Here is a 25,085-nt window from a genome sequence, read left to right on the forward strand (position 1 = left end):
CAGAGGTTATCACCTAGTACTTGGACTCGGTGTTGGGCCAGTCGTAGTAATCAGGCGTGAATGACTCGTACTCGTAGTCATAGATGCATTTCCTTACGTACGCCTCCATGTTGTCTGGCCGGGGGTACTTGGACGCCATACCGGTCCCGTAAGCGTACTCACCGACACGGACCGCGATCTGGACGGATACTTCTCTCACATCTTCAAGAGGGGGGTAGACACGTCCCTCGCCGAGGTGAGCTTCGGTCACTAAATTGGCAATGCACTGGAATAAATGTGTTGGATAGAACAGATAGGATTATGGGTTGTTCTACAATCAGGTTATAGCAAGCTATCTCATTTGACTAATTAATAAGTTTTGATTTTCTTCAATTTTTATGTGTAAGTTGTAGTCAAAACATTATTTCTTTTAAATTTTGAAGCACCCCCTAAAGGAGTTCAATCGTTCAACTGCATGTGCTATCAATTCCCTAATTTTGCTGAAAGGACCCTATCTAAAAGAAATGGAGTTGGCAACATTGGAAATTAACTGTCTGAAAAAAAAATTGATGTAGGTCAATGTTTGAGGCATATATACAAGAATTCTTATAGACAAAAACATTATTAAGTAGTTTCTAACTATCCATAAAAATCAGAATTCAGACAGGACATTTTTGGACAGAATTAGCTCCCCTATTGGTCAACAGTCACAAAAACATTGAATAAAGTGATTTGTAAGATTTTTTTCAACGCCATCTGTAGACAAAATGACAGACGTGGTAACGATGGACAGAGTTTGAATTCCTACCTTTGCTGCCTCAAGGAAGATCGAGTCACTGACATGCCTGATCCCAAAGGCGATGATACCAAGAGCTACACCGGGAAAGACATAAGCATTGTTGCCTTGTCCTGGTACCAGTGTCTTCCCGTTGGGTAAAGTGAACGGATCAAAGGGGCTTCCACTGGCAAACACACACTGACCCTATGTGAGGAAAGATAGGAGTATTATAAATGCAAATGTATGTGAGTTGGTCAAGACGTCAATTGTCAGACTTGTTGAATAACAAATACAAAATTTCTAGAACAAGTTTTCAATCGATGATGTGGAAGAGGTTCATCCAGGATGGCTCTCCTACTATGTTTGATACATCGTGAGACAACTGGTTATTTCTTCTACTCAAGTTTTCTATCAGCCAATTGAAGTTGAATGATCTCAGTAGCTTCGAATCATAAAACGTTTTTTAATGAAACAATTCCACGGTATAGAAATTTTATGGAATTGCCGAAAAAGACTTCTTCTGAAAATGGCAAATGCATAATACCTTCTCACACAAGGAGTCTTATACATGTCCCAGACTCGGCCCATAGCAAAATGTGCAAACCCATGGTACACTGAAGTAGTATTGGAACAAAACTGGAACATTTTCAGAATGAGGGCTCACAAAAGGATAGTGGCCCTAATGGCCACATTTTGTCCTGCATCACCCCATTTTAATGACAGGCTAAACAAGGGACCTCAATGGTCAGATGGCCGTTATATAATACTTTTCTTACATTAGAACAACTTTACGAATAACTGGTGGTCCTTTCTTAAGAGCTACTAGGTCAATCATTTACCACGAGAATGGATCATCGGTTGATCGTAAAGTCAAGTGTAACTTACAAACAGCTTTGTGAAACAGTCCCTAGGTGGCCTTTCTAAGGAGGTGATCATCAAGCCCTGGTAGGTGTTTCATAAAGCTGTTAAGAGCGACTTTACGAATGACTGGGATCCTTTCTTAGGAGCTATATCAACACCAATGGAAATATGTTGTATATAATTTACCACGAGAAAGGATCACCAATCGTTCCTAATGTCGCTCGTTACTTACAAACAGCTCTATGAAACACCTCCCAGGGTGGTGTTTCAAAAAGCTGTTCGTAGAGTTACGCACAACTTTATGCACGACTGAAACCTGTACTTAGGCGCTACATCAGTTACATAGGGATATCGCATAACACAAGAAAGGATCACCTGTCGTGCGTACAGTCATCCGTATCTTACGAACAGCTTTATGAAACGGGGCCCTGGTTGATGTTTCATAAAGCTGTTCATAAGTTAAGGGCGACTTTAAGAACTTGTGGTAAATGGTCTATACCAAAATTTTCATTGGCGATGGTTTAGCGCGTAAGGATCACCAGTCGTTCTTTAAGTTGCTCTTAACTTCTGAACATCTTTATGAAACACCCACCAGTATTGAATGTGTACTTACATTGGTGTGTGTATAGGCTTGTTCTGCAGTGCACTCAGCCTTGCTTGTGGGGTTGCTCAGAGCAAAGATAACGGGGCGCTTGTTGAAGGATGCCATAGCCTTGAGGATATCAGGTGTGAAGACGCCGCTGATCGCAGCAGCACCTAGAATGACACGGTAACAAGTTAAAAATCCAAACTTATCAGAAGGTAATCACAATGATCAAATAATAATAGGGATAATTAGTATAAATAGCTTGAAAGTTTAATGAGTGATATTTTTTTTCATGTAAAACTTGCATCAGCCAAAAGACTCCTCATTAGCAAGCTGGTTTTAACCCCCCCCCCCAAAAAAAAAAATGTTGAAAAGAACATGACCCATCATTAAGGTGCTAATCACTGAAGATATTTTGGGAATTTGAATGGCTGTATTAATAATTACTCAATGATAGAGTTTCTTTCTTGCATGCTTTTAGCACCTTGGGGCAGCTGACCTTATTACAGATGAATTTTCAGGAAGATACTGTAATCCTTTATAAAACAACACCAAAATTGTTTAAAAATAATTAATTTTCTATGACTTAAGGACCCCTGTAAAAAGCACATCTGGACGGTCATGGAGGAGAGGCTTAACACTTTCTTAACTTACCAATAAGTACAGTTGGTTTGACTGCGTTGACTATTTCAGGTAGATCTGTCATGTGTTTGTGTTCATGGGCGTAGCGAGCTTTGTGGTCCGAGATACCGCCAGAAGGCCTACCCTGTACAAGCAATCATTAAAAAAATTTAGTTTGTCTCAATGGATATTTTACACAGACGTCACACACTGTGCAAGCTGTTATTTTTGTGATCGCAAAGTCAACAACTTGCAAAAATGTTGGGATCGAAGCCATTCACGAAAATATCTGTAGGCCTACACAAAAATTAGCAATACAGCAGTTCAAAGAATAATGTTACATTATATCAAAATTTAGACAGCAAAATCTAGATGCAGTGGATTAGAAAGAATGGGTATAGCCTAAATGGAAATTAGACCAAAATATGGTCTAAATGGCAATGTTTATAGATCAAAATATGGTTAGTAGAGAAACTAGTATAATGCAATATATAGGAGATGTATATAGAAAGTAGACAAAGTGGGTGTGGACCAAGTGGCTATTTACCAAACACATACTATTAGTATATTCATTGGGGCTCATATTATCAAGGTTTCAATTGTACCATGGTACAAAACCATGAACTACACAGACTTCTCTTATTATCACTCATGACTCAAGCACCCTTTGCCAAAAGCGTGCATTTATAATTGGACTTTTCTCAGTGTACACAACGGAATTAACTCTTAACATGCCACGCACACTACTAACCCAACGCCACAGTGCTAATCCCCTGTGCCAGACAGAAAACCCCCCTGTGCCACATTGATTTTGGGATCGCGAGTCGTATTCACTCCTTTCAATAGTCATGATTCCAATTGCTTGTAACTCTCTAACGATTAGTTTATCCACAAAATATTGTGTAGTAAAGTTGTAGGAAATTTCATACCCCTTATAATGGTGTCCTCATTATATGGATTGGTTATTATCTTACCAGGTCAAAATGAACTGTTTATTGAAAATTCATATATTTTCATTACTCTTAATAATTCGTCTGTAAGTAATAGATGCCTTTACAGGAAGTGCACAGGAATTAGTACAAAGTAGAAATGTTTATCAATCTTCATGCTTTTTAAGAAGTATGATTCACACTCTTTCTGGGTAAGAGTGATGCTAAATGGTCTTTGGGTCAAAACATCACATTCCAGAGCTATGAGCTTGTATGACGTAGATAATTGTGGTCAAGGCTTAGCATCTATGAATGGAGAGTGATGACTGCATAAAAGGGAGAGAGGAGTTTGCTCCAATTCACTCCTGCACTGCACCCCATTCATGGGGCAGGCAGAGAGGCTTCTTCATTTTCGGGTCAGAATTATAGGTATTTGACATGACATTCGTGTAGCGGGTGAGGTGTTTCGGAGAGGAAATAATATGGTCCTCTAGGCCAGATTGCCAGGGGTTTTTTTTTATTTCTTTATCTTTTGTTCCTGTACTTGGAAATTGTGGAATTTTGTATATAACGACTCATCGATATTAAACGAACCGAAACACAAGGAATGGTGTCGTGTGTCATCTTTCTGCATCAGTTTCCTCGTGTTACAAGTGGCGTTGTCAGCAGGATCGATGTTCGTCGTTGGATACAACCAAGTTCAAACCCTGACAATCTGAGGAGCTCATCCGTGGACATCTTGATTTGTAAATATGAACGTAGCTTTAACACTGTTTAAGATGTATTTGTGTGTGTGCATAGTGTGAATGCTGTAGCCAAAATGTAGTTTGGTTTAAAATAATGTGGGGCTACAAGTGTATTTAATAGGGACTAATACTAGTGGGAAGGTATTTTAAGAGATACCCTGTAAGAGTTTTCAGACCAAATGGCTTTGGTCAAGGGAATACTGAGTACTGTTGAAGATTAGTTTTGTGTTGTCATGGTAATGCTGTGGTTTGGAACAGTCCATGCCCCCTTATGTAATTTTGGCTGGTTGGATGGGAACCACACATTGGGGTGTAGGAAGCCAGAGACACCAGTATTTTATATGTTGATAGGAGGGAGTACAGTATGTGCAGAGAAGCTCTGGGTTTGGCAAACATGATTAACTATGAATAGTTGAGGCGTTTCTTTGTCTGATACTTGAAGTTTGTTAACTTTTTAATTTTTGTTTTGGATCTTGATTAATATTCGGTTTAATTAAGCTATGGCGTGAATTAATGTTAATTAATTGCTTGATCCAGAATGTGTATTTGATAGTTTTAGGGGCTACTTTGGAAAAAGTAGGGGAGCCCACGTGTTGATGAAAGTGTTTTACTTTCATGTGTCTGTGTGTTATAATGGTTATCATATTGTAATATGCTGATCTTTCTGATTTGTAACTGGGATTTGGCTAGGAGTACTGCTAGGTTTAGTCAGGATAAAGTATCAATGTTAATTTCGAGAACCTCAATCTGAGACCGGGATTGCATTAGAGGGATACTGGAGTGACTATTGGGGCAGTAAGGTTTTTCTCTTTACCTTTGTTTTTCTGTTAACCTTCGAGGCCGGAAAGGACGCAGTGGTAGTTGAGAGAATTAGTCATAAGTTATGAGATTTTTCAGTGTGTTATATTGGTATACCATTGTTCCATTTGAAATTGCTAAGATTTGGGGAAACATCTAGTAATTGTTATTTGTTTATTGTCTTGTAATTCTTTAACAGTTTGAATTGGCTTAAAGTATAAGTAGGTATATTTTTGGAGGTTTAAGGATGACATTGTAGTGATTGATTTTACTGGCTATAATTATATAATGGTCTGTTATTCGTTGAGATACATGGATTGTGAAGGTTTATGTCGATAACTAAACAATTGGTTGGTATAAACTCTGGAGCTGTTAGGATCAGTTAGGAAGCACTTGGAATGTTCAATGCTAGGAACCTCAACATGAGACTAGTATTACATAATATGGAGTGTACTTGAAAACTGAAACAGTTGAGTTTTTGCACTAGATATGTTTTCTGTGTTTATTCTCGTCACGAGACCAGGAAGTTCGTATTAGTGGTGCGGGTTCGCCAATACCGTGTTATTGCCGAGATTTTTATATTCTGTATCGGGTGATTACTGGCTTTATATATTTAGTGCCATGATTAATTGTAAATTGATTTGTTCTGTAACTGGGAACAAGCATCTCCAGGTAGTGTTATTTTAAGTAGGACTTTAATTTTTGTAATAATTTTGGTATAGTGAGTGCCGGGACGTCACTCAATTAAGTAGGGGAGTATGTAACAGGTCAAAATGAACTGTTTATTGAAAATTCATATATTTTCATTACTCTTAATAATTCATCTGTAAGTAATAGATGCCTTTAGAGGAAGTGCACAAGAAGTAGTAAAAAAATAGAAATGTTAAACAATCTTCATGCTTTTTAGGAAGTATGATTCACACTCTTTCTGGGTAAGAGTGATGCTGAATGGTCTTTGGGTCAAAACATCACATTCCAGAGCTATGAGCTTGTATGACGTAGATCATTATGGTCAAGGCTTAGCATCTGTGAATGGAGAGTGATGACTGCATAAAAGGGAGAGAGGAGTTTGCTGCAATTCACTCCTGCACTGCACCCCATTCATGGGGCAGGCAGAGAGGCTTCTTCATTTTCGGGTCAGAATTATAGGTATTTGACATGACATTCGTGTAGCGGGTGAGGTGTTTCGGAGAGGAAATAATATGGTCCTCTAGGCCAGAGTGCCAGGGGGGTTTTTTTATTTCTTTATCTTTTGTTCCTGTACTTGGAAATTGTGGAATTTTGTATATAACGACTCATCGATATTAAACGAACCGAAACACAAGGAATGGTGTCGTGTGTCATCTTTCTGCATCAGTTTCCGCGTGTTACATATGGATTGGTTATTATCTTTACCGCTAAAATATGAGCTGTATCAAGTAGTTCCATTTTGTGGAGTATTTTGTATGGATAAAAAAACCTAGGTCTCTTCCCTCTCAGAGGCGGAGCCATATCTTGTAAAAAATGTAGAAATACTCTCGAAAAAGTCGAATGTAAACCGCGTAAGTTGATCTGTCAGAAAGCAGAGTTCGCACTGCACACAATAGTGCTAATTACAGCGTGCATGCGATGCGCAATACAATGCAAAACGGCGTAACAATGATTGGAATTCCGAATGTGCGCAGTCATGCACGAAGCAGGCGAGGGTAGGAAACAATGCAAGCACAAAGCAATCAATAGTGGGCGTGCGAGCAAGAGTGTGGCATGTTATAGTAGGATACGTAGCGTGCACGAAGCACTCAATGAGTTAAAGTTAATTTGTTTAACAATTTTTCGGCATTACTCCTATTTGTTTAAGATCAGTATGCTCGATCTGTAATGAAAATCATAAGATCAGTATGCTCGATCTGTATGAAATTCATAAATCATAAGTCAGAAAAAATTGGAACCAGTGGGATTCAAACCTGCCATCTACTGTTTTATGGCAGCGACTCAATAAAAGTTATTACATACACAGAATCTGTATAATCCATGGTTTTGTACCAAGTTACAATTGAAACCTCTTTTGAGAATAAGGGCCTTTGGGTGTATTTACAGGAGCAAACTCTAAATAACATGTTAAGTAACTGGTTACCTTGACAATCAGACCTCTAGAATCCACAAGCCAGATCCTCTGTCTAGCATTCTCTACACTGAGCCCTTCTTCCTGCATGGCGTTGACTATAAGATCAGCTATACCTAATGAGGCCTATAGGGATAAAAAAATATCATTAACTCTGTATTTTAATAAGCAAAATCACAATTCACAGAACAACAGTCTTCAAGCTCTTAATAACTGTTACGCTGAACCAGTTCAGTTCAAGTGTTTGTATCGCTCATGTGTCAAGAAGTTAAAAGTTTAAACAGCATAACAATATCACAAAAATGGTACACGAGGATTGAGGAAAATTGACAAATATCTAAAATAAAAAAAAATCTTTAACTAGATTACACATGATATAGAAAACATGAGAAATATGGCACTAAAAGTAGAAGCAGAGCTTGTAGACTCTGCATAGGTCAATCTCCATAAAAAATACTTGTTTAATTTGAACATTATTTCAGACCAGGGGCCTGATTCATGAAGAGTTACAACTGTTGTAACTTTGCCATTAAGGTAACTACCATGGCTACCTTAATTTTGATTGGCTGCTGAGCCCTGTTGCCATGGTAGTTACCATATTGGCAAAGTTACTACAGTCGTAACTTTTTATGAAATGGGCCCCAGAATATGCAAAATGTGTGTTAATGATATCTTCTAAGTCAAATTTTGCCTAAGTACAACAGAGTTCTCTGATCAAAGAGATTCAACATAAGCAGAGTCAGACATACATTCTGAAGATAAAGTTGAACTTTTACTTCATTATTCTTAACATGGCAATAAAACACAGGGCTTTGACCATACAATTCCGACTTACATACCTTTTTTATAGTTTGATTTTATGCATTTATATCAAATTACAAATAACTTTTAATAACACACGTGAAGCTCTAGTAGAAGGGAACTCAGGCCAAGTGAAGTCCACCAAAAATTCACAAACAACTCTCATTGATTTTCAGATTAATCTTTCATAAAAAATTTCAATTATTTGTTTCATTATTTAAGATATAGTAGTAGAAAATAAGATATGTTGTTACCACCGTGAGGATCATATCAATTTACACCTTTAGAACACATTAAATTTCCAAGGTTTGAATATTTGAATACCAGAGTAACATGATATATACATGATCAAACTATTTCTAAACAAGATTTTACAATCTAAGAATTCTTACCTCACCGGCACCCTGGAAAAGGAATTTATTCTCACTAAGCTTTGTCTTGGTGATCCTCAAGCTAGCAAGTAACCCTGCAACAGCCACTGATGCTGTACCTGTAGAGATCCATATAACAAAACACATCAAGAGTGATTAGCTTGAGACCATCTCACAAACCAGGTGGGCATTAGCTGTTCATAAAGTTATAATAATAATACTAAATGTAATTTGTAATGCGCCAAATCCACTCTGCAGAGTGCTCAAGGCGCAGTAAAAGAAAGATAGAGAATAGTACAAATACAGAGATAAATCATGGAATTAAGAATAGGAAGCATTGAACAGACGCGTCTTAAGGTAGCATTTAAATATGTCAATGGAAGTGCAGTCACGGATAACCAGGGGAAGGTCATTCCACTGAACAGGGACAGCATGAGTAAAAGCCCGTGCCCCCCCATGTCTTAGCAGATTTGGGAACAACTAAGAAACCAGAGTTGGATGAACCAAGGGACCTGACAGGAGTGTATTTGTTAATTAAATTAGAATGACTTTACCAACGATTGGAACATGTTCTTTCATAAGTGCTTAATAAGCTACCCTTATCTGCTGGCGTATTAAAAAGGATCACCAGTCGTGCATCAAGTCATTTGTAACTTTTGAACAGCTTATGAAACACCCACCTGAATCCAGAATGCATGAGACTGCCATTGTGTTCAATGAATAATACATATTGTTGATATTTATTTTCATTGCTAATATAATCACTATTGTATTACTGATTTGTGACACATTTGAATATGTTACCTTGTATAATTATCTCTGGTGTGAATGCATAAATAAAATCAATCCATCAATGGATCAATTGGTTCGGTCTGATTTGCATCATGCGATGCAAAACAATAAAATCACTGTCGCAAATAAATCTACCTGATTCAGCTTATCAACAATAATATGGATACACTGGATATGAATTCCGCAATAGTTGCACCAGATACAGGGATAGAAAAATACAACAAAAAACAACCAGGGCAAGTGCATAATCTTGAACTTTTTAAGCTCTTGCAGCAACTAGGTGACTCTTTAATTTATAGGAGACATCTCTGGAACTAAACAACTAATTGTAGCAAAATTTAGAGTTGCAAACTTGTTACAAATCCAGTGAGATATCCGCTTTAATGACTCTTCTTCACCTGCCATAAATGGAATGTATGTGTGTTATGTGGTGCACATTGGTGACTTTATAATGTTAAGAGGTAAGTGTTGGATCAAAGCTTACCCTGTATATCATCATTGAAAACAGTGTACTTGTTGCGGTATTTCTCAAGAAGCCTGAACGCATTGTTGTTGGCAAAGTCTTCAAACTGGATCAAGCAATTCTGTCCATACCTAAAAACAAGAAGTAAAACCCATGTATCCTTGAGTATTATAATAACAAGGACATGATTCAGTTAAGATTTTCAAATATTTGAACTGCCTGATTTATTTGGAATAAAGAAGTCAACCCATGTATCATTGAGTATTATAATAACAAGGACATGATTCAGTTAAGATTTTCAAATGCTTAGAGACGTTATTCATAATGTGTTATGCGCAATACAAGAACTGACTATTATTATTATTAATTACAGAAAACAATTCTGATTAGTTCCTAGTCAGCCTACTGAGCAAAATGCACATGCAACGATGAACTTGATAGGCCATCTGCATCTTGGGCACCCTGCACAGAGGATTTGGTGCATTAAAAATCCTATCAGTTATCATTATTCAATAAGCGATAAGGAGCTTAACTTTGTGTTACAGGGGCGAAGATCTTGACAATTACCTTTCAACCACTGCCTCCATGAATTCATCAATAAGTTGGTCATAGTTTTCAGATCGATCCCGCTTGTCCTTCAAACCAATGTAGAGTGGATCGTCAAGTAGTGACTGGAGTAATGTACCAGAAAGAGATTAACTTAATAAAAGTGAAAAATGTAATGAATAAAATTACATTTACATGATGTAATACATTATGTGTAATGTGCTTTACAATAATTCATCAAATATATTCCATACAAATCTTTCATTATGATAAATAAAAATACATGTAGCTGCTGACATTATAAATTAGAAAATAGCTAGGATTTCTATCACTTGTGAGTACCCCCAGATCCTTCTAACTCTCTCATTTCAACATAATCTACAAAATCATAAATATGTAGGCCTACCGTAATTGGGATAATTGATGTGATATCTTGAAGGTGAAGCTGACCAAAAAAAAAACAGTGGGCATGGCTGTCTTAACTTTTATCATTAATCAGTTTTTCCAGAAAATTATTTTTTTTCTTCCCCCGTAACTGGTGGCCCTGTACTTGCGTATCCTGTCTTTTTTATAAAAGTATTTTCATCACTTTGAGTAAGGCAAAATCATGCAATACCTGGCGGTCTGTTCCGACATCGATCATGACAGGTAGACACTGTGAAGGATGTACACCAGCAATGGCTGTATACAGAGCTAGTTTACCCACAGGAATACCCATACCATAACAGCCTAGATCACCCAGGCCTAGGATTCTCTCTCCATCAGTAACGACAATAGCCTGGAATAGAATAAAGAAGAAGACAAAGCTAAACTTATTAATAAGATCAGAAAGTACACAGTATCAGCTCAGAGCCAGTAGAAATTAAATAAAGCGCAGATGAACAAGTTGAAGGTGATGAATGTTAAGCAATATTTAAAGATATTTGTATCATCAGTTTAATCAATACTGATCGATAATTTTTAAAACAAACTTTGCTCATCTTTTTTTTTTGAAGGATCCCATAAAACTGGGCAAGAATTTAGATTACAACTTGCAAACTACATTGTACATTATTCATTGAGGAGCATATAGGCCTATTTATGTGCATGATAAATATAATGGCCGATATAAATACAGAATTCTTAGTCTAAGGTGTATATCAACACAGGTATCCACATGTACACGTGCTCAGGATATACAAAATATATTATGAACAAAAGTGATCTTAGAGAAAATAGATAAAAGAATTGCTCAGAATGGAGGGAGTCGTGTATATTTGTTGGAAGAACCAGGGGAAGGACAACGAGCATCCTGTTTTTGCCTCTCTATTTCCAATTCATTTGATACAATACATACATGTATATCCTGTCATTGTTCTATTTTCGATTAATGATCACTGTTTTTAAGAAAAGGCTGCCTGATGTGGGCGGTAGAAGAGGATGCACGAGGTCAAACAGGTGATTATGGATAGGAATTTAGGAAACAGGAGGAAAAATGAAAAATAATGAAAACTGGTGAAACTGGATATTACAAACCATTCAACCTTTTCTTTCAAACAGTACCTATTACATAGTACACCTTTTGCCACAAATATCTAGATACAAAACTTCAATTAGATCAATCATGAATTTTCTATATGTGACAATTCATCAGAATCCAGAGAGAGAAACATTCCACAGAATAATTTTGTAAATAGGCCTACCTAGAGCTTTAACAAAAAAACTGCTTAAAAGAAATTATAGGAAATACGTTTAACATTTTAAATTTCACCATAGATACAGAACTAGTAGTTGTAGATTATATTTACATGTAGTGGCTACTGTACATAACAATCATTACCACATACCCGGTAGTCATACAATAGTATGGACTGACAACACAAAAGGTAAACACCTTTATATATGTAAGGTATATATGTATGTAATCGCTTATCAACGCAAGTATTCTCACAGCTGGATGACAAACTCATTAATAATCATGTTATCATTAAAACAATGGTTAATTACTAAAGCTGTCTTATCTGCTAACTGCTCAAATGTCAACAAGGTGCCTTGATGTCCTTAATAAATTTGATTTTATGTCCTTATTTCGAACTTTGATTCCTAGCAAAATAATGCAGCAATCCCTCTGCAGAGTCTAAGGGTCAATTTTTTTTTCCAAACTGTCAAATTTTCACGGACAATAGAAATGCGTGTCAGTTTTATGAAAGCACCCACATTTTATTGGGTACCTAGAGCTGAGCTTGTGACAGTTCCGCGAAGCAGGATTGAGGGAACAGTTTCGTGAAGTAGTAATAGGTCTTTGTCCACTCTGCAGACATCCCATACAAACGTGTATTGATATCATAACACTTGTTTCTAAGAGTAATCTGAGCTATAAAGACTTCCCATAATATCTGCACTTTAGTAGGCAACAGCTTAAATGGTTATACAGTAAATGTACACATATACATGCTTGAGTGTGTTCTAAATGAGTACCCAAAGGTTTCATATTCACACCAGATAGCATCAACTGATTTTTAACATTTGTACATTAACCTACATGTAACTGGGTACTTAAAATAGATGATGGAGACACATGCAGCGCCATCAGAGAAATGATATCCAAAGACCTTTCAAAGTTGTTCATATTCTATCATGCATTATGAAATACAAATAAATAACATTTTTCTTTACCTTGATTACCGGTACACTCGTGTACCTCTTTTGCTCTTAAGTTCCATTTCAACTATATTTGAAGGTTTTGAATACTTTTTTTGTAATTTTCTTAAAAGAGTGTTTACCTTCACGTTTTGCTCTGGCCAGGATGCGATGATGTCCCGGACATGTCCCTTATCGTACTTGGTAATGAAGAGCCCCCTCGGTCGGCGGAAGATGTAGCCATACCGTTGGCATGCCAACCCAACAGTGGGCGTATACACGATGGGCATCATATCTGTGATGTGATTACACAAGACCCTGTAGAAAAGCTTCTCATTACGATCCTACGGACAAAAAAATACAAAAATTTGTAGTTTCAAGTCAAATTATCCATTGAAAATGAAAATACTTGTAAAAATGAATCAGTAGGCTTTAATATGTAGTACAAAAAAGCACTCTATTTACAGGGAGAGCTGAAGGAATGATTTACCAATTTTAAACCTTTTACTGGATCTGTGGGGGGAGGGGTCAACATTCAAAGAGGAAATAAAAAGTGTATACATGTACCAGTACTTGTGTTCAAGATGAAAGAGATGAATACTAGTATATATTTTAAACATGACACACTAAATATTAGTGTGTCATTAGCATTGTGGCCCAGTGGATTAGTTTGTGGATTTTGAAACAGAGGGTCAGGGGTTCAAATCCCAGCCATGGCATAAATTCCTTCGCCAAGAAATTTATCCACATTGTGCTGCACTCGACCCTGGTGAGGTGAATGGGTACCCCGCAGTATTTATTCCTTGAACGCTTTAGCGCCTATTGATATGGCAGCTCGCCCACAGCCGGGGTAATATGATACCAACTATCAAAGCGCAGTTGAGTTTAAGCACATAGTAACTGCGCTATATAGATGGACATATTATCACAGATATTGACTGATGGGGTGTGTAATATAAACATTCTTTGGACTGCCGGATTTGTATTTTCCTGAGGGGTTATATTTTCCAGAAGCGCGCAGCGCTGAGGGAAAATATGATCACGAGGGAAAATATTAATCCTTTAGGTGGTCCAAAGAATGTTTTTTTTTACACATCCCATCAGTCAATATCTGTTATATTAGATAGCCTCTATAATGATGGAGATAAGGCCTAACGATGCGCGCAGCGTGTTTATGATATTCACAGTGATTGATTGAACTATTTTAGATCTAACGTTAGATCTTGATCTATAGATATCTAAGTTACGTTGGTCTAACGCAGTAAATGACCCTTTTCTAATCAAATCAACTTTGTTTAGGCCTAGCCCTAGATCTAAATCTAAGTTCGAGCCCAGTCCAGGTCCAGGACCCAAGGCAGGCCGATAATGCATGGTAACATCTAATCCACAAGAGGGCGCCATACATGTAGAAAAATATATTCATGGACCGGTTGGTCAATATATTCATCGAAGGTGGACCGGCTGGGAAAATACATTGATTTTGATCATATCACGTGACGTGCTATGGACCAATCGCGCTTAGCTATCTGTCTTGGCTATCTAATATTATTATAAATATTACAAAGAGAAACATCACAGCTACATGTATACTTATGTACATACCTGTAAATCCATAAGCTGTACATATTTATCAAGAGGACTGTGATCTTTGAGGTTGTGTAGGATCCTTTCTTCCTGTAGCTCCATAGAGCTGATGACAGGTGGTAGCAAGCCATGGATACCCAATGCCTGGCGCTCCCTCAAGGTGAATGCTGTACCCTGTATTATTCAATTAAGAGAGTTTAAGGAGTTAACATGGTCCCTGGAAGCAAGGGTGCTGAAGCACCCCCAAGATTTTCTTTCGGGTTGGCCGGTGCACATGGTATACACCATAGGCAGTACCCCTGAAAATCAGGTTGGTTTTTGAAGAGAAAACCCTTTTCTATTTTTGCTTGTAAATTTCTTTTGACCAAAATCATCATTTTGCAGTGAAAAACTGTATATTTTGCTTTCCAATATTTGTTTTCCAAACTAGCACCCGCCCTTTAAAAATTGTTCCCAGAGACCCAGACCCCTGGGAGTGAAGTCTGAATTGCTTTTCAGGTTTTGTACATGGAAGAGAAAGGGAGATATCTCATATCTACATGTACACCATGTGTGCATGTACACAAATAGTGTGGATTTGGGGCATCCTGTGACCTACATTACTGTAGAGGCATTCATTGATTTTTCATAAAGAAAATAAAGTTAATAATCAATGTGCTGATCTGTGCATCTGTATTCAGCTCCCAACATCAAGTATACCAATGCAGACTATGTTAATTTTGGTTGTTTTCTGGAGTTCCTAAACCTTAAAAAAAATCTAATAGGATTTGCTTCAACAAATTGTGCAAATTCAAAAATAGTCTATTTATTTCAGAAGATTAAAAACAGCACTACATGTATACACATCGTACTGTATACTGTGAGCTTATCTGGAGCAGATATGATTTCTAAAATATACAATACAGGTTTGCAAACATTCTAAAAAGAAATTTGCAAATGTTCTAAAAAGAAAATGGCAAACAACCAAACAGGGTTTGACTTTGGATCAAAATGGGACCACGGTGTCATCTGGGGCCTGTTTCATAAAACTTGTTATTTGCAAACAGTTTAAAGCTACTGAAATCATTATTTGATTGGCTAATAATAAAGTTGTCATACAAACTGTATTACAGTATGTCTATATGAAACAGTCCACTGATAATGCTGATCATAACTTACATACAAGTACATGTATTTTGCACTATAAACAAATCAGCTCAATGACTTGGCAGTTTTATTGCATCTTTACATGTAGGGGTATTTACAGTATTTGGGGGACTCTGCTTTGGTACTGCTATTACAGCACAAGTACAAAGTGTTGATTGAAAGTTGTAAAAATATTTAACAACTTTTAATCAACACTAACTACATTGTAATTGTGCTATAATAGCACCAGTTATATCATAATATAATAAAAAGTGATCCATAATAACCAAATTATAAACCATATCTTTTTCTTCTTCTTTAAAGATCCTGTGCCCATTTTGTTTTGCTCCGTTTATACATTTCATGAATAACTTTGACACTTTGTTAATATCACTTTTCAAATTATGTGCAGAATAATACAATATGATAAAAGATTCAAGTAATGTTATTATCAGTGAGGAGGGAAATTAAAATTTGTTTTTAATGGCAATTTGCAAAGCCTGTACATGTACATGTATTAGGCAACAAACTTTCACGTCTCTTTTTCTTCTGTCATATCATGAAAATATAAGTTTTTAGTAGTTACACCCTGACACTATTAAATTCAATAATGTACAGTCAGCAAAATGAACAATAAAGAAACCATTGTAAATTGATATTCAGTAACTTGTTCTGTCTTGATAAAGTCAGTGCATGTTCATAGTAAGCTGGACTTTGGAATGGTCCGGCCATTCTCTCCGAGTCCAAAATATCCCCCCCCCCATCCATTCTTCAAATATACTGTACCTCTGTATCTATATTTTACTGTGTGTGTGTTAATGTGTCAATATTTGCTCACATCCACTCCACAATCAAGATACAATATTCAGTTCTTACCAAGTGAGAACAAATTGTTCACAAATCTATATATTTTTTTTATCTACATGTACATCTACTAGGCCTGGCATTTACACAAGTATATTTATTTTGAGCCATCTTTAACAAAATCTTCATGAAGTTATAAAATTTCATCGTTCAAAAATCATATCAATTTTCGAAGGCCAAAATGCATTATGTTTCTTTAATAGATTATTAATGTATTCACCTGGATTCACCATTTTACCTTTTCCAATTCATTAGACATGTACTTTTGATTCATTTAACATGCATCAAATTTTGCAGAACCTCGACTGGGTTTGTAATCAAGCTACAATGTTGAAACAGTATAATCTAAAAAAATTCAGACCTGAATAAAAGAATAGAATTTGTTGTTCTTTTTTTAATAAAGAGTACATATTTCCAGAGACACAAATTGCAATATCGTGGAGAATCAAAGTATATGTACTGTATGCTGTATACCAGACTACCAGCACAATCCATTCAATACCTTCCTTTGTGCTTTAATTACTTCCTGGCACCAGAAGCAATAAACCAATCATCTGTTCATTGGCATGTTTATTTCTAGCAAGGAATATGAATTATGGTGCAAAAAAATAAATAATGAAAATGCCACTTTTTACACCAAGGACTACTATACGTATGAAAGATTTGACATACTACATGTACGTTGTGAAATGAAGTTTCATTCCTCCCTGAACACGTGGAATTCCATTATTTTACCATTTTGTTCTTCAGGCAAGGAGGTCCTAATTGTCAAATTCGTAAAAATTGAAATATTGTAGAATTCAAACAATAAAAAACAAAAGAAATAGTGAGTGACATCGACTCTCTCATTTGGATGTAACTGGCTCATTCATATAACTATTTTGTTAAAAATAAGCGAAACTTTGAACTGTCATAACTTTCTTATTTTACATCCGATTTTGATGAAATTTTCAGCATTGTGCTAGTCTGATTTTTCTCTATTGATTCAAATCAACATTTTTCTGAGGTGGACTTGACCTATAAGTTTATTTTTCCCCGTTTTAGTGCATTTCAGGCCAAAATGGAATAATAAATCTTTATTTTGGACAAGTTCTTTTTATATATTTTTATGAAATAAAGACAAAAGTCAATGAGCCCTGACGGGGGGGATTTTGCATTGTAAACCCCCTAATGGTGGCTGTTAGATATATAGCAAGCCATCTGTGTACGAGTCTGGAGAAATAAAAAAATAATGTTAAAAAACCTCCTCGAAACAGACGGCTGCCAGCTGTCTAATGATGTGAATTGAAGTTGAAGTTCAGAGTAAAGTCTTAAGAGGAACAGATCTAGACTCTACATGTTTCTTAATTATTTTTATTTAATATTTTGGGGGTAAATCATGTCTAAACAACTGAACAGACTCATAAATAAAGAAATAATATAGATCTAGATCAATCATCTACAATCACATGATCTAATGATAATCTAAGTTAGATGTCGACTGACATTAGGCCTAGGGCCTACAGTTTTATAGAAAGTTGGTGCTGATTATCAAACCAGCCATTGAAAGTTGGACTCAGATGTGCTTGCATCAATTGTATGAGGTCGAACCGTTCGAACGACTCAATTAAAAACCACTGCATTGGTCATCGTGATGTCGTCTGAGCTGTGCCGAGAACAAAAGCTTCGGTCTCTGGTTATGTTGGTTGTTCAGCTGAACTCTGTTGGCTTCACTCACCAAAATACAGAGACCGAAGTTCTACCGTGACCTGTACAGGGATTCAATGGCCATATGTTTATGTACTTAAGATCGGATAAAACGGGGAAATGAATTTGCGCGACAGCCGAGGTAAGTCACTGTTTTTGTTCCTTTTAACTTGATTTTTCTCCGTTTTGGGGCAATTAATGCCAAGAGGGAATTGCATTTTGGTCGCGTTAATTTTCAAAAATTGAAGAGCCCCGACGGGGGGATTTTGCATTGCAAGTCCCCTAATGGTGGCAGCACGATAGCAAGCCGTCTGTGTACTTGGAGAAAAAAAAGTTAAAAACTCCTCGAAACAGACGGCTGCCAGCTGTCTAAGCTAAGCTTAGACCAAAAGCTTCGGTCTCGGTAATGTTGGTTGTTCAGCTGAACTCCGTTGGCTTCACTCACCAAATACAGAGACCGAAGTTCTAGCGCGATCTGTACAGGGGACTCAGTGGCCATATGTTTGTGTACTTAAGATCAGATAAAACAGGGAAGTGAATTTGCATGACAGCCGAGGTTAGTCACTGTTTTTGTTCCTTTTAACTTGATTTTTCTCCGTTTTTTGGCACTTATTGCCAAGAGGTAATATTAATTTACATTTTTGTCGCGTTAATTTTCAAAATTTTTATTCATTAAAGACAACAATGGACGGGGGGATTTTAGTCTTGAGGACGCAATGATGATGATTTTTTTAGATATGTCTTACATTCTTTCATCATTGACGTCTTGACACTCTCTCCATAACGCCTTCAGCGAACGACCAAAACAAAGATGGATTTCCCCCAAAATCCATCTTTTTAAACCGAACTAACTAGAAATTTGTTAATTTTATTAATTCTTACACCTTCCTACGCCTAATGCGTAGGAAGGTTTTAAATACTACTTAAAAAAATGTAAAAAAAATGAAGATTTCTTACCTAACTGATGCCGCGTAGACCTCTCGTTCCACATGTAAACAACGGAAATACAATAGCGTCGACCCTTGAACCGCTTATGTATGACGTACTTCCGGAAAGCAATGCCGTCTTAACGAACAATTTAAAGATAAAAAATCTTATTTAACAAATATTAAAATTATTTTGTGATCATAAATATTTTATATCAATATATATAAATTATTTATGATCACAAAATAATTTTAATATTTGTTAAATAAGATTTTTTATCTCTAAATTGTTCGTTAAGACGGCATTGCTTTCCGGAAGTACGTCATACATAAGCGGTTCAAGGGTCGACGCTATTGTATTTCCGTTGTTTACATGTGGAACGAGAGGTCTACGCGGCATCAGTTAGGTAAGAAATCTTCATTTTTTTTACATTTTTTTAAGTAGTATTTAAAACCTTCCTACGCATTAGGCGTAGGAAGGTGTAAGAATTAATAAAATTAACAAATTTCTAGTTAGTTCGGTTTAAAAAGATGGATTTTGGGGGGAAATCCATCTTTGTTTTGGTCGTTCGCTGAAGGCGTTATGGAGAGAGTGTCAAGACGTCAATGATGAAAGAATGTAAGACATATCTAAAAAAATCATCATCATTGCGTCCTCAAGACTAGGGGGATTTTGCATTGCAAGTCCCCTAATTGTGGCTGCACGATAGCGAGCCGTCTGTGTACGAGGAGAAATAAAAAAAAAATGTTAAAAAACTCCTCGAAACAGACAGCTGTCTAAGCTAAGTAAGCTGTGCCGTGTCACTCCAGTGGAGCTCACCCGTCCCAATCACCCACCCAGCCAGAACTCTGGCGAAGGCAGTGTAGAAAATGTCGTTGGCTCACTGAACGCAGCGGCGAAAACGAAATGAAATATATGACTGTTAGTTTGTACGTGAATCTACCTTATTCAGCTTTGTATCCCGTAAAATATCTGGTCCATAATGTCTGGAATGTTGGAGGTGGTCCCTTTGGAAATGTTTTGGTGCCGAAGACATTGTTAGAATAATTACTTTCTTGAGTCAGTATTAACCCAGACACGGCTCAGTCAGTGCCCCGTCCTCGATTCAACTATCTTGAATGCAATTTGTAAACAAAAAGTGCGCACACCACAAGCAGCTGATCGATCGCGCCATGCCGCGTGAACACGCCCCTGGGACGTAGTCTATGAAATCAGACTTTTAATTAGTATTCAACGAAAGGCAATTCAAATCACTAAAAACATAAATATGTAACAGCAGAATAAAAATACATGATGGAAACTAAAATAGTGTCTACATTTTAAGTTTCTTGAATAATGATTTGCCATCTTTTCCCACTTTACCAGAAATCATGTTTTGGATCCAGTTGATTTTTTTTAAATAGGTCTACAATATTTAAATTTCATTATTGTTGTTAATGGGGTCAAATTTATTTAATACTGTCATTGATACTCACATATTTCTACTTGCTCTTTTTATACATTTTACCCAATAAACAAGTCTATAACCTACAGAACATGCACCTAATCAAGAAGATTGCTAAAAACCTTCTGTTAGGCTGAGTTTTTTTTTTTTTTTTTTTTTTTACTTTTTGAAATTTCTCCTGAGTGGAGCCAACAGATTTGCAGAACAACCAATCCCGCAACCAATGTACATAGACCAAGTACTAGTACTAATGAATTAAATGCACATGTAATTCACAATAAATTCAGACCATACCTGCTGCATGAATGTTTAATCATAGTAAATTTACCCTCATATGGTATCTACATGTACCACAGTAACAATGCTCAACAGCCTATCAAAATGAATTCCAAGGAAGTTCAAATTTGATTCAAAAGTTACCACAATCTCTCTGCAATGAACTTAAAAGGAAGTTAACATTTTTTCCTTCTCTTTTTTCTTTCCTGTATATATACACATATATGAATAAGTCAACAACATTTCTTTCCTTTCCAAGGGGGATCAACACTTTACAAGCTTTGCTTCTAGCGAACCCCCTCAATTTCATACTGTTTTTTTTACGAAGTAAGAATGTTCATCTGTAAAATTGTCTCTGATTTATATTACTTTGTATTATGTTTTGAATGATAATGGAATAAAGAATTGAATTGATGAAAAAGTAACCACAATAATAACCCTTCTGCAACGAGTCTCTGAATGAAAAAAACCAAAGATGAAAATGTAGGTTTTTATTATAGCTTTTTACGGTACGACATTTACTTTTACATTTACTTTTAAAAAACCTTAAATCCATATTTTATTAAAATATAAAGGTTAACTCAAAGACTAATTTCTGGAAATGAACACTTACATATTTAAACATGTTGTTTGTTTGGACAAAGATAGTTTGATGGTAAAGTGAAACAGTGTCACAACAAATAGTTTCACATTCATTCCTAAATGATGCATGTATGTTGAGAAAATGCAGATCAAAATAAAATGTTTATTTATTATTTTTGTTACATTTATTCCAATACCCGGTACTGTATATTTAACCAGGGTAGCCCATTGGGCAATAAAATGGTCTCCAGTGGGGCCCTCGAATAGTACATAATAAAAACAAGTTTAAAAACATGAAAACATTTTATGAGCTTAAAGAACAAGTCCCCCCCAACAAAAACTTGATTTGAATAAAATGATAAAAATTCAACAAGCATAACACTGAAAAATTCATCAAAATCGGATGTAAAATAAGAAAGTTATGACATTTTAAAGTTTCGCATCATTTCACAAAACAGTTATATGCGCATCTCAGTCAGTATTAAATGAGGGAACCGATGACATCACTCACTCACTATTTCTTTTGTATCTTATCATATGAAATATTTTAATTTTCTTGTCATTGTCATGTAAAATGAAGTTTCATTCCTCCCTGAACACGTGGAATTCCATTATTTTAACATTTTGTGGTTCAGACAAGGAGGTCCTAATTGTCAAATTCATACAAATTGAAATGTTGTATAATTCAAACAATGTAAAACAAAAGAAATAGTGAGTGACATCATCGACTCTCTCATTTGGATGTAACTGGCTCGTTCACATAACTATTTTGTTAAAAATAAGCAAAACTTTGAAATGGCACAACTTTCTTATTTCACATCCGATTTTGATGAAATTTTCAGCATTGTGCTAGTTTGATATTTCTCTATTGATTCAAATCAACATTTTTCTGAGGTGGACTTGACCTTTAAATGTTCTGACATGCACCCCCTCCCCCCCCCCCCATCCTACAAGGTAAATATTTACCGGTATATCAAATCTGTGGGAAAATCTTTTACATTATAATAAACTTCCTATGTTGCAATAAACTTCAGCAAGAGCTCTTAATGTTATGTGAATTAGGTATGCATAGTTTTTCAAAACAATATTTAGCAATCCTGGTAGAGACTATTGAATATCAGATGCTCTCCTCATTATAGAAAAAAAATCAGGCCTAAAGGACATATTTTACTGTCATGGTTCATAAGGGGTCTTGAGTTAAAACTACATGAACAATTGTGACCCAGGATGGTCAACCTGCTTCACAATAGAATGAGATTTCAACTCTTTTTAGACACAATAGACCAAGACAAGACAATCAATAAAGTCATCATCACATAAAATTATTCTTGATGCACAAGCCGTATACTACATGAATTGTGAGGGTCTATGGAGCGTATAGTTGGAACTAGCCGTTATCGACCACCTAATCTTCTAAGCATCATATCTGCGAAAATATTCATCAATTTTACCCAGTTTTCGTTTCATTTGTGCAGAAAATTAAGCAGATCAGATTCCCATGTTTCGCACGGCGCCTCCGATTCAATCCGCGTATATATCGACGAACAACAAAAAGGACAATTTTACATTTGCATCCGTCTTATGAAACCGACCACCCGCAATACACTAAGTTTACAGCCGATTTTTGACGCGGTGGCGATTTTTTTACTCTTCTAAATCAGTTCTATGATGTAAACATGCTAAATGATCGACCCACTACTTCCATTGCGAGCTCCAGCTCATGATTCGACGTCTGATGACGGGTATTTGTTCTAAAGCCGTTTCCTATCGGATTTCTTGGTTTTTCAGCGGGGTTTGGGTCTGGTCAATACAATTTTGATTAATTCTACTAAATTTTTAGTTTTTGTTGCTTCTTTTTTTCTTGTAAAATCGATTCTTACCGTTTCTATGGACACTGCGCCTACACTCCCGCGCGTATCGTTTGTAATACGCAATAATTTTAATGCGCGCAAGGTGGTCGGTTTCAAAAGAGGTGGTCGATATGTGGTAGTCTCACCATATATATAAGGAATTCATTCTTGAAACAGTGCATCCTCAAAAAAAGTTTCAGAAAGATTTTTCATAGGAAATACAATCACACTGAGATCGAGTCACACAGCCAGGATTACGTGAAAGGTTACAACGACCTAAGCTAACAATGAGTATATGACTCATGTTTATATGGAGTTTACAAGTAGATCTTAATATAGACAAATGGAATATTGAGGGGCGTAGGCAATTAAGGAAAGAAAAAGCATATCTTCAAACAATTACAAAAAAGTCCTAAAAAGGTTAAACAAGTTGATAAAAATAGGGGCAAACATAATATACACTGAAAATTAAATCAAAATCGGATATCCTAGCTATAATTTAAACTTTTGCTTAATCATGTTATTTTTCACAAATCATTTACATCCTGATCATATAGGCCCTATTTATAAAGTCCCTGTTTTACCTCATCTTTATGAAAAAATACTTGATTTTATAAAGTATTAGAACGTAGGCTACTCTATTCTCTTATAAATATTTCTCTTTGTTTCCAGTTGTTACAAAGGTGATCTTGGACTTGGTCGTTTGGCCTGGGCCCTGGCTGTACTCTTGACTTTAACTTAGTTTAGTTTCACTTCAAATAAAAAACAAGACTAAAAAGTTCTCTAAATTTTCTTCAATTCAATTCCGTTGGCTTCTCGCTCTTTCCATCTCCCAATTTACTGTCTATGTATGTAGGCCTATTCCGTATTCTTCAAAGTATTTGCCTGCCTGGCTGGCTGTGGCTGCCATCAATTACGTTAGATATTCTTCTCCACTCCAGACTACCTTATTCATCTGCGGAAGCCGGAGAGCCTTCAGCCCCTGAAGTCTGGCCTGGTCACCTCCAGAGGTAGAGGCAGCATAGCGGCGGCAACAGCCTACGAGAACTCGACTCGATTTAAACATTGTTCTAACACTCGCCATAATTTCCATCCTTATGAAAGATATTCAGAAATTAGAATTCTAATGGCTAGAAGTGATAAATCCAAGGGTTTATGAAGAGCCTTTCTCCTGAATACCAAAAATCAAACTTCAAATTCAGATGAAAACGAAATAGACTAGATCCTCTAGGCCTACAGAAGTTTCGGAAGTAATGAGACGGCCATTTCAAGAGCCTCATACCGCGTAGTCTCGACACACCGGTCCCGATTTGAGGGAAAGTGTTAAAGCTAAACATTTCAAGCTCATTTATTGAGAATATTACTCAATGTTAGGTATAAATGTTGTACAAAAAGCATTTTAGAAAGAAAACTGACATTTTGATAAGGTTTTGAGATTGTACACTAAAATAAGAAATGTTTGACCTGTTATATATTACTTAAACTTGCGGGAAAAAGACTAACTATATCAATCAATCAATCCTTGTCAATCATCAATGGTTCATCCTAAAATCACTCACACACGACAGGGTGATAAATTACCTTATGAACTTGCAGATGATTGTGAACCGAATGTACAAAGTCTCTGCATGTTTATGATTTTCCATCATAATTTGATTTGAATACAATATGAAATCTAATTTCACAGGGTATAATGTTCTTACGCTAATGGATTTTTTGTTGCGTGTTTCAAGAGGTAATTGCAACACACCCCCTT

At 36.3% G+C, this 25,085-nt stretch overlaps 1 protein-coding gene across 2 annotated transcripts; it reads right to left on the minus strand.

Annotated features, from left to right (window-relative positions):
* Nucleotides 1-24,562, minus strand: LOC121413750 (NADP-dependent malic enzyme-like). 2 transcript variants are annotated; one of them, XM_041606679.1, is made up of 12 exons: nt 24,276-24,562; nt 14,594-14,749; nt 13,135-13,335; nt 10,989-11,150; nt 10,394-10,497; nt 9,848-9,957; nt 8,593-8,690; nt 7,412-7,525; nt 2,859-2,970; nt 2,232-2,374; nt 788-961; nt 1-265 (listed from the first exon to the last, which is right to left on the minus strand). In XM_041606679.1, the coding sequence occupies exons 1-12, from the start codon at nt 24,420-24,422 to the stop codon at nt 14-16; spliced, it is 1,773 nt and encodes a 590-aa protein (XP_041462613.1). In that variant the 5' UTR covers nt 24,423-24,562; the 3' UTR covers nt 1-13. The 2 variants fall into 2 exon arrangements, with proteins under 2 accessions (XP_041462613.1, XP_041462614.1); XM_041606680.1 differs by lacking the exon at nt 24,276-24,562 and adding an exon at nt 20,121-20,295.
* Nucleotides 24,563-25,085: the final 523 nt, after the last annotated feature.

This window comes from Lytechinus variegatus, chromosome 4 (genome assembly GCF_018143015.1).
Source record: "Lytechinus variegatus isolate NC3 chromosome 4, Lvar_3.0, whole genome shotgun sequence".
Classification (NCBI taxonomy): Eukaryota; Metazoa; Echinodermata; class Echinoidea; order Temnopleuroida; family Toxopneustidae; genus Lytechinus; species Lytechinus variegatus.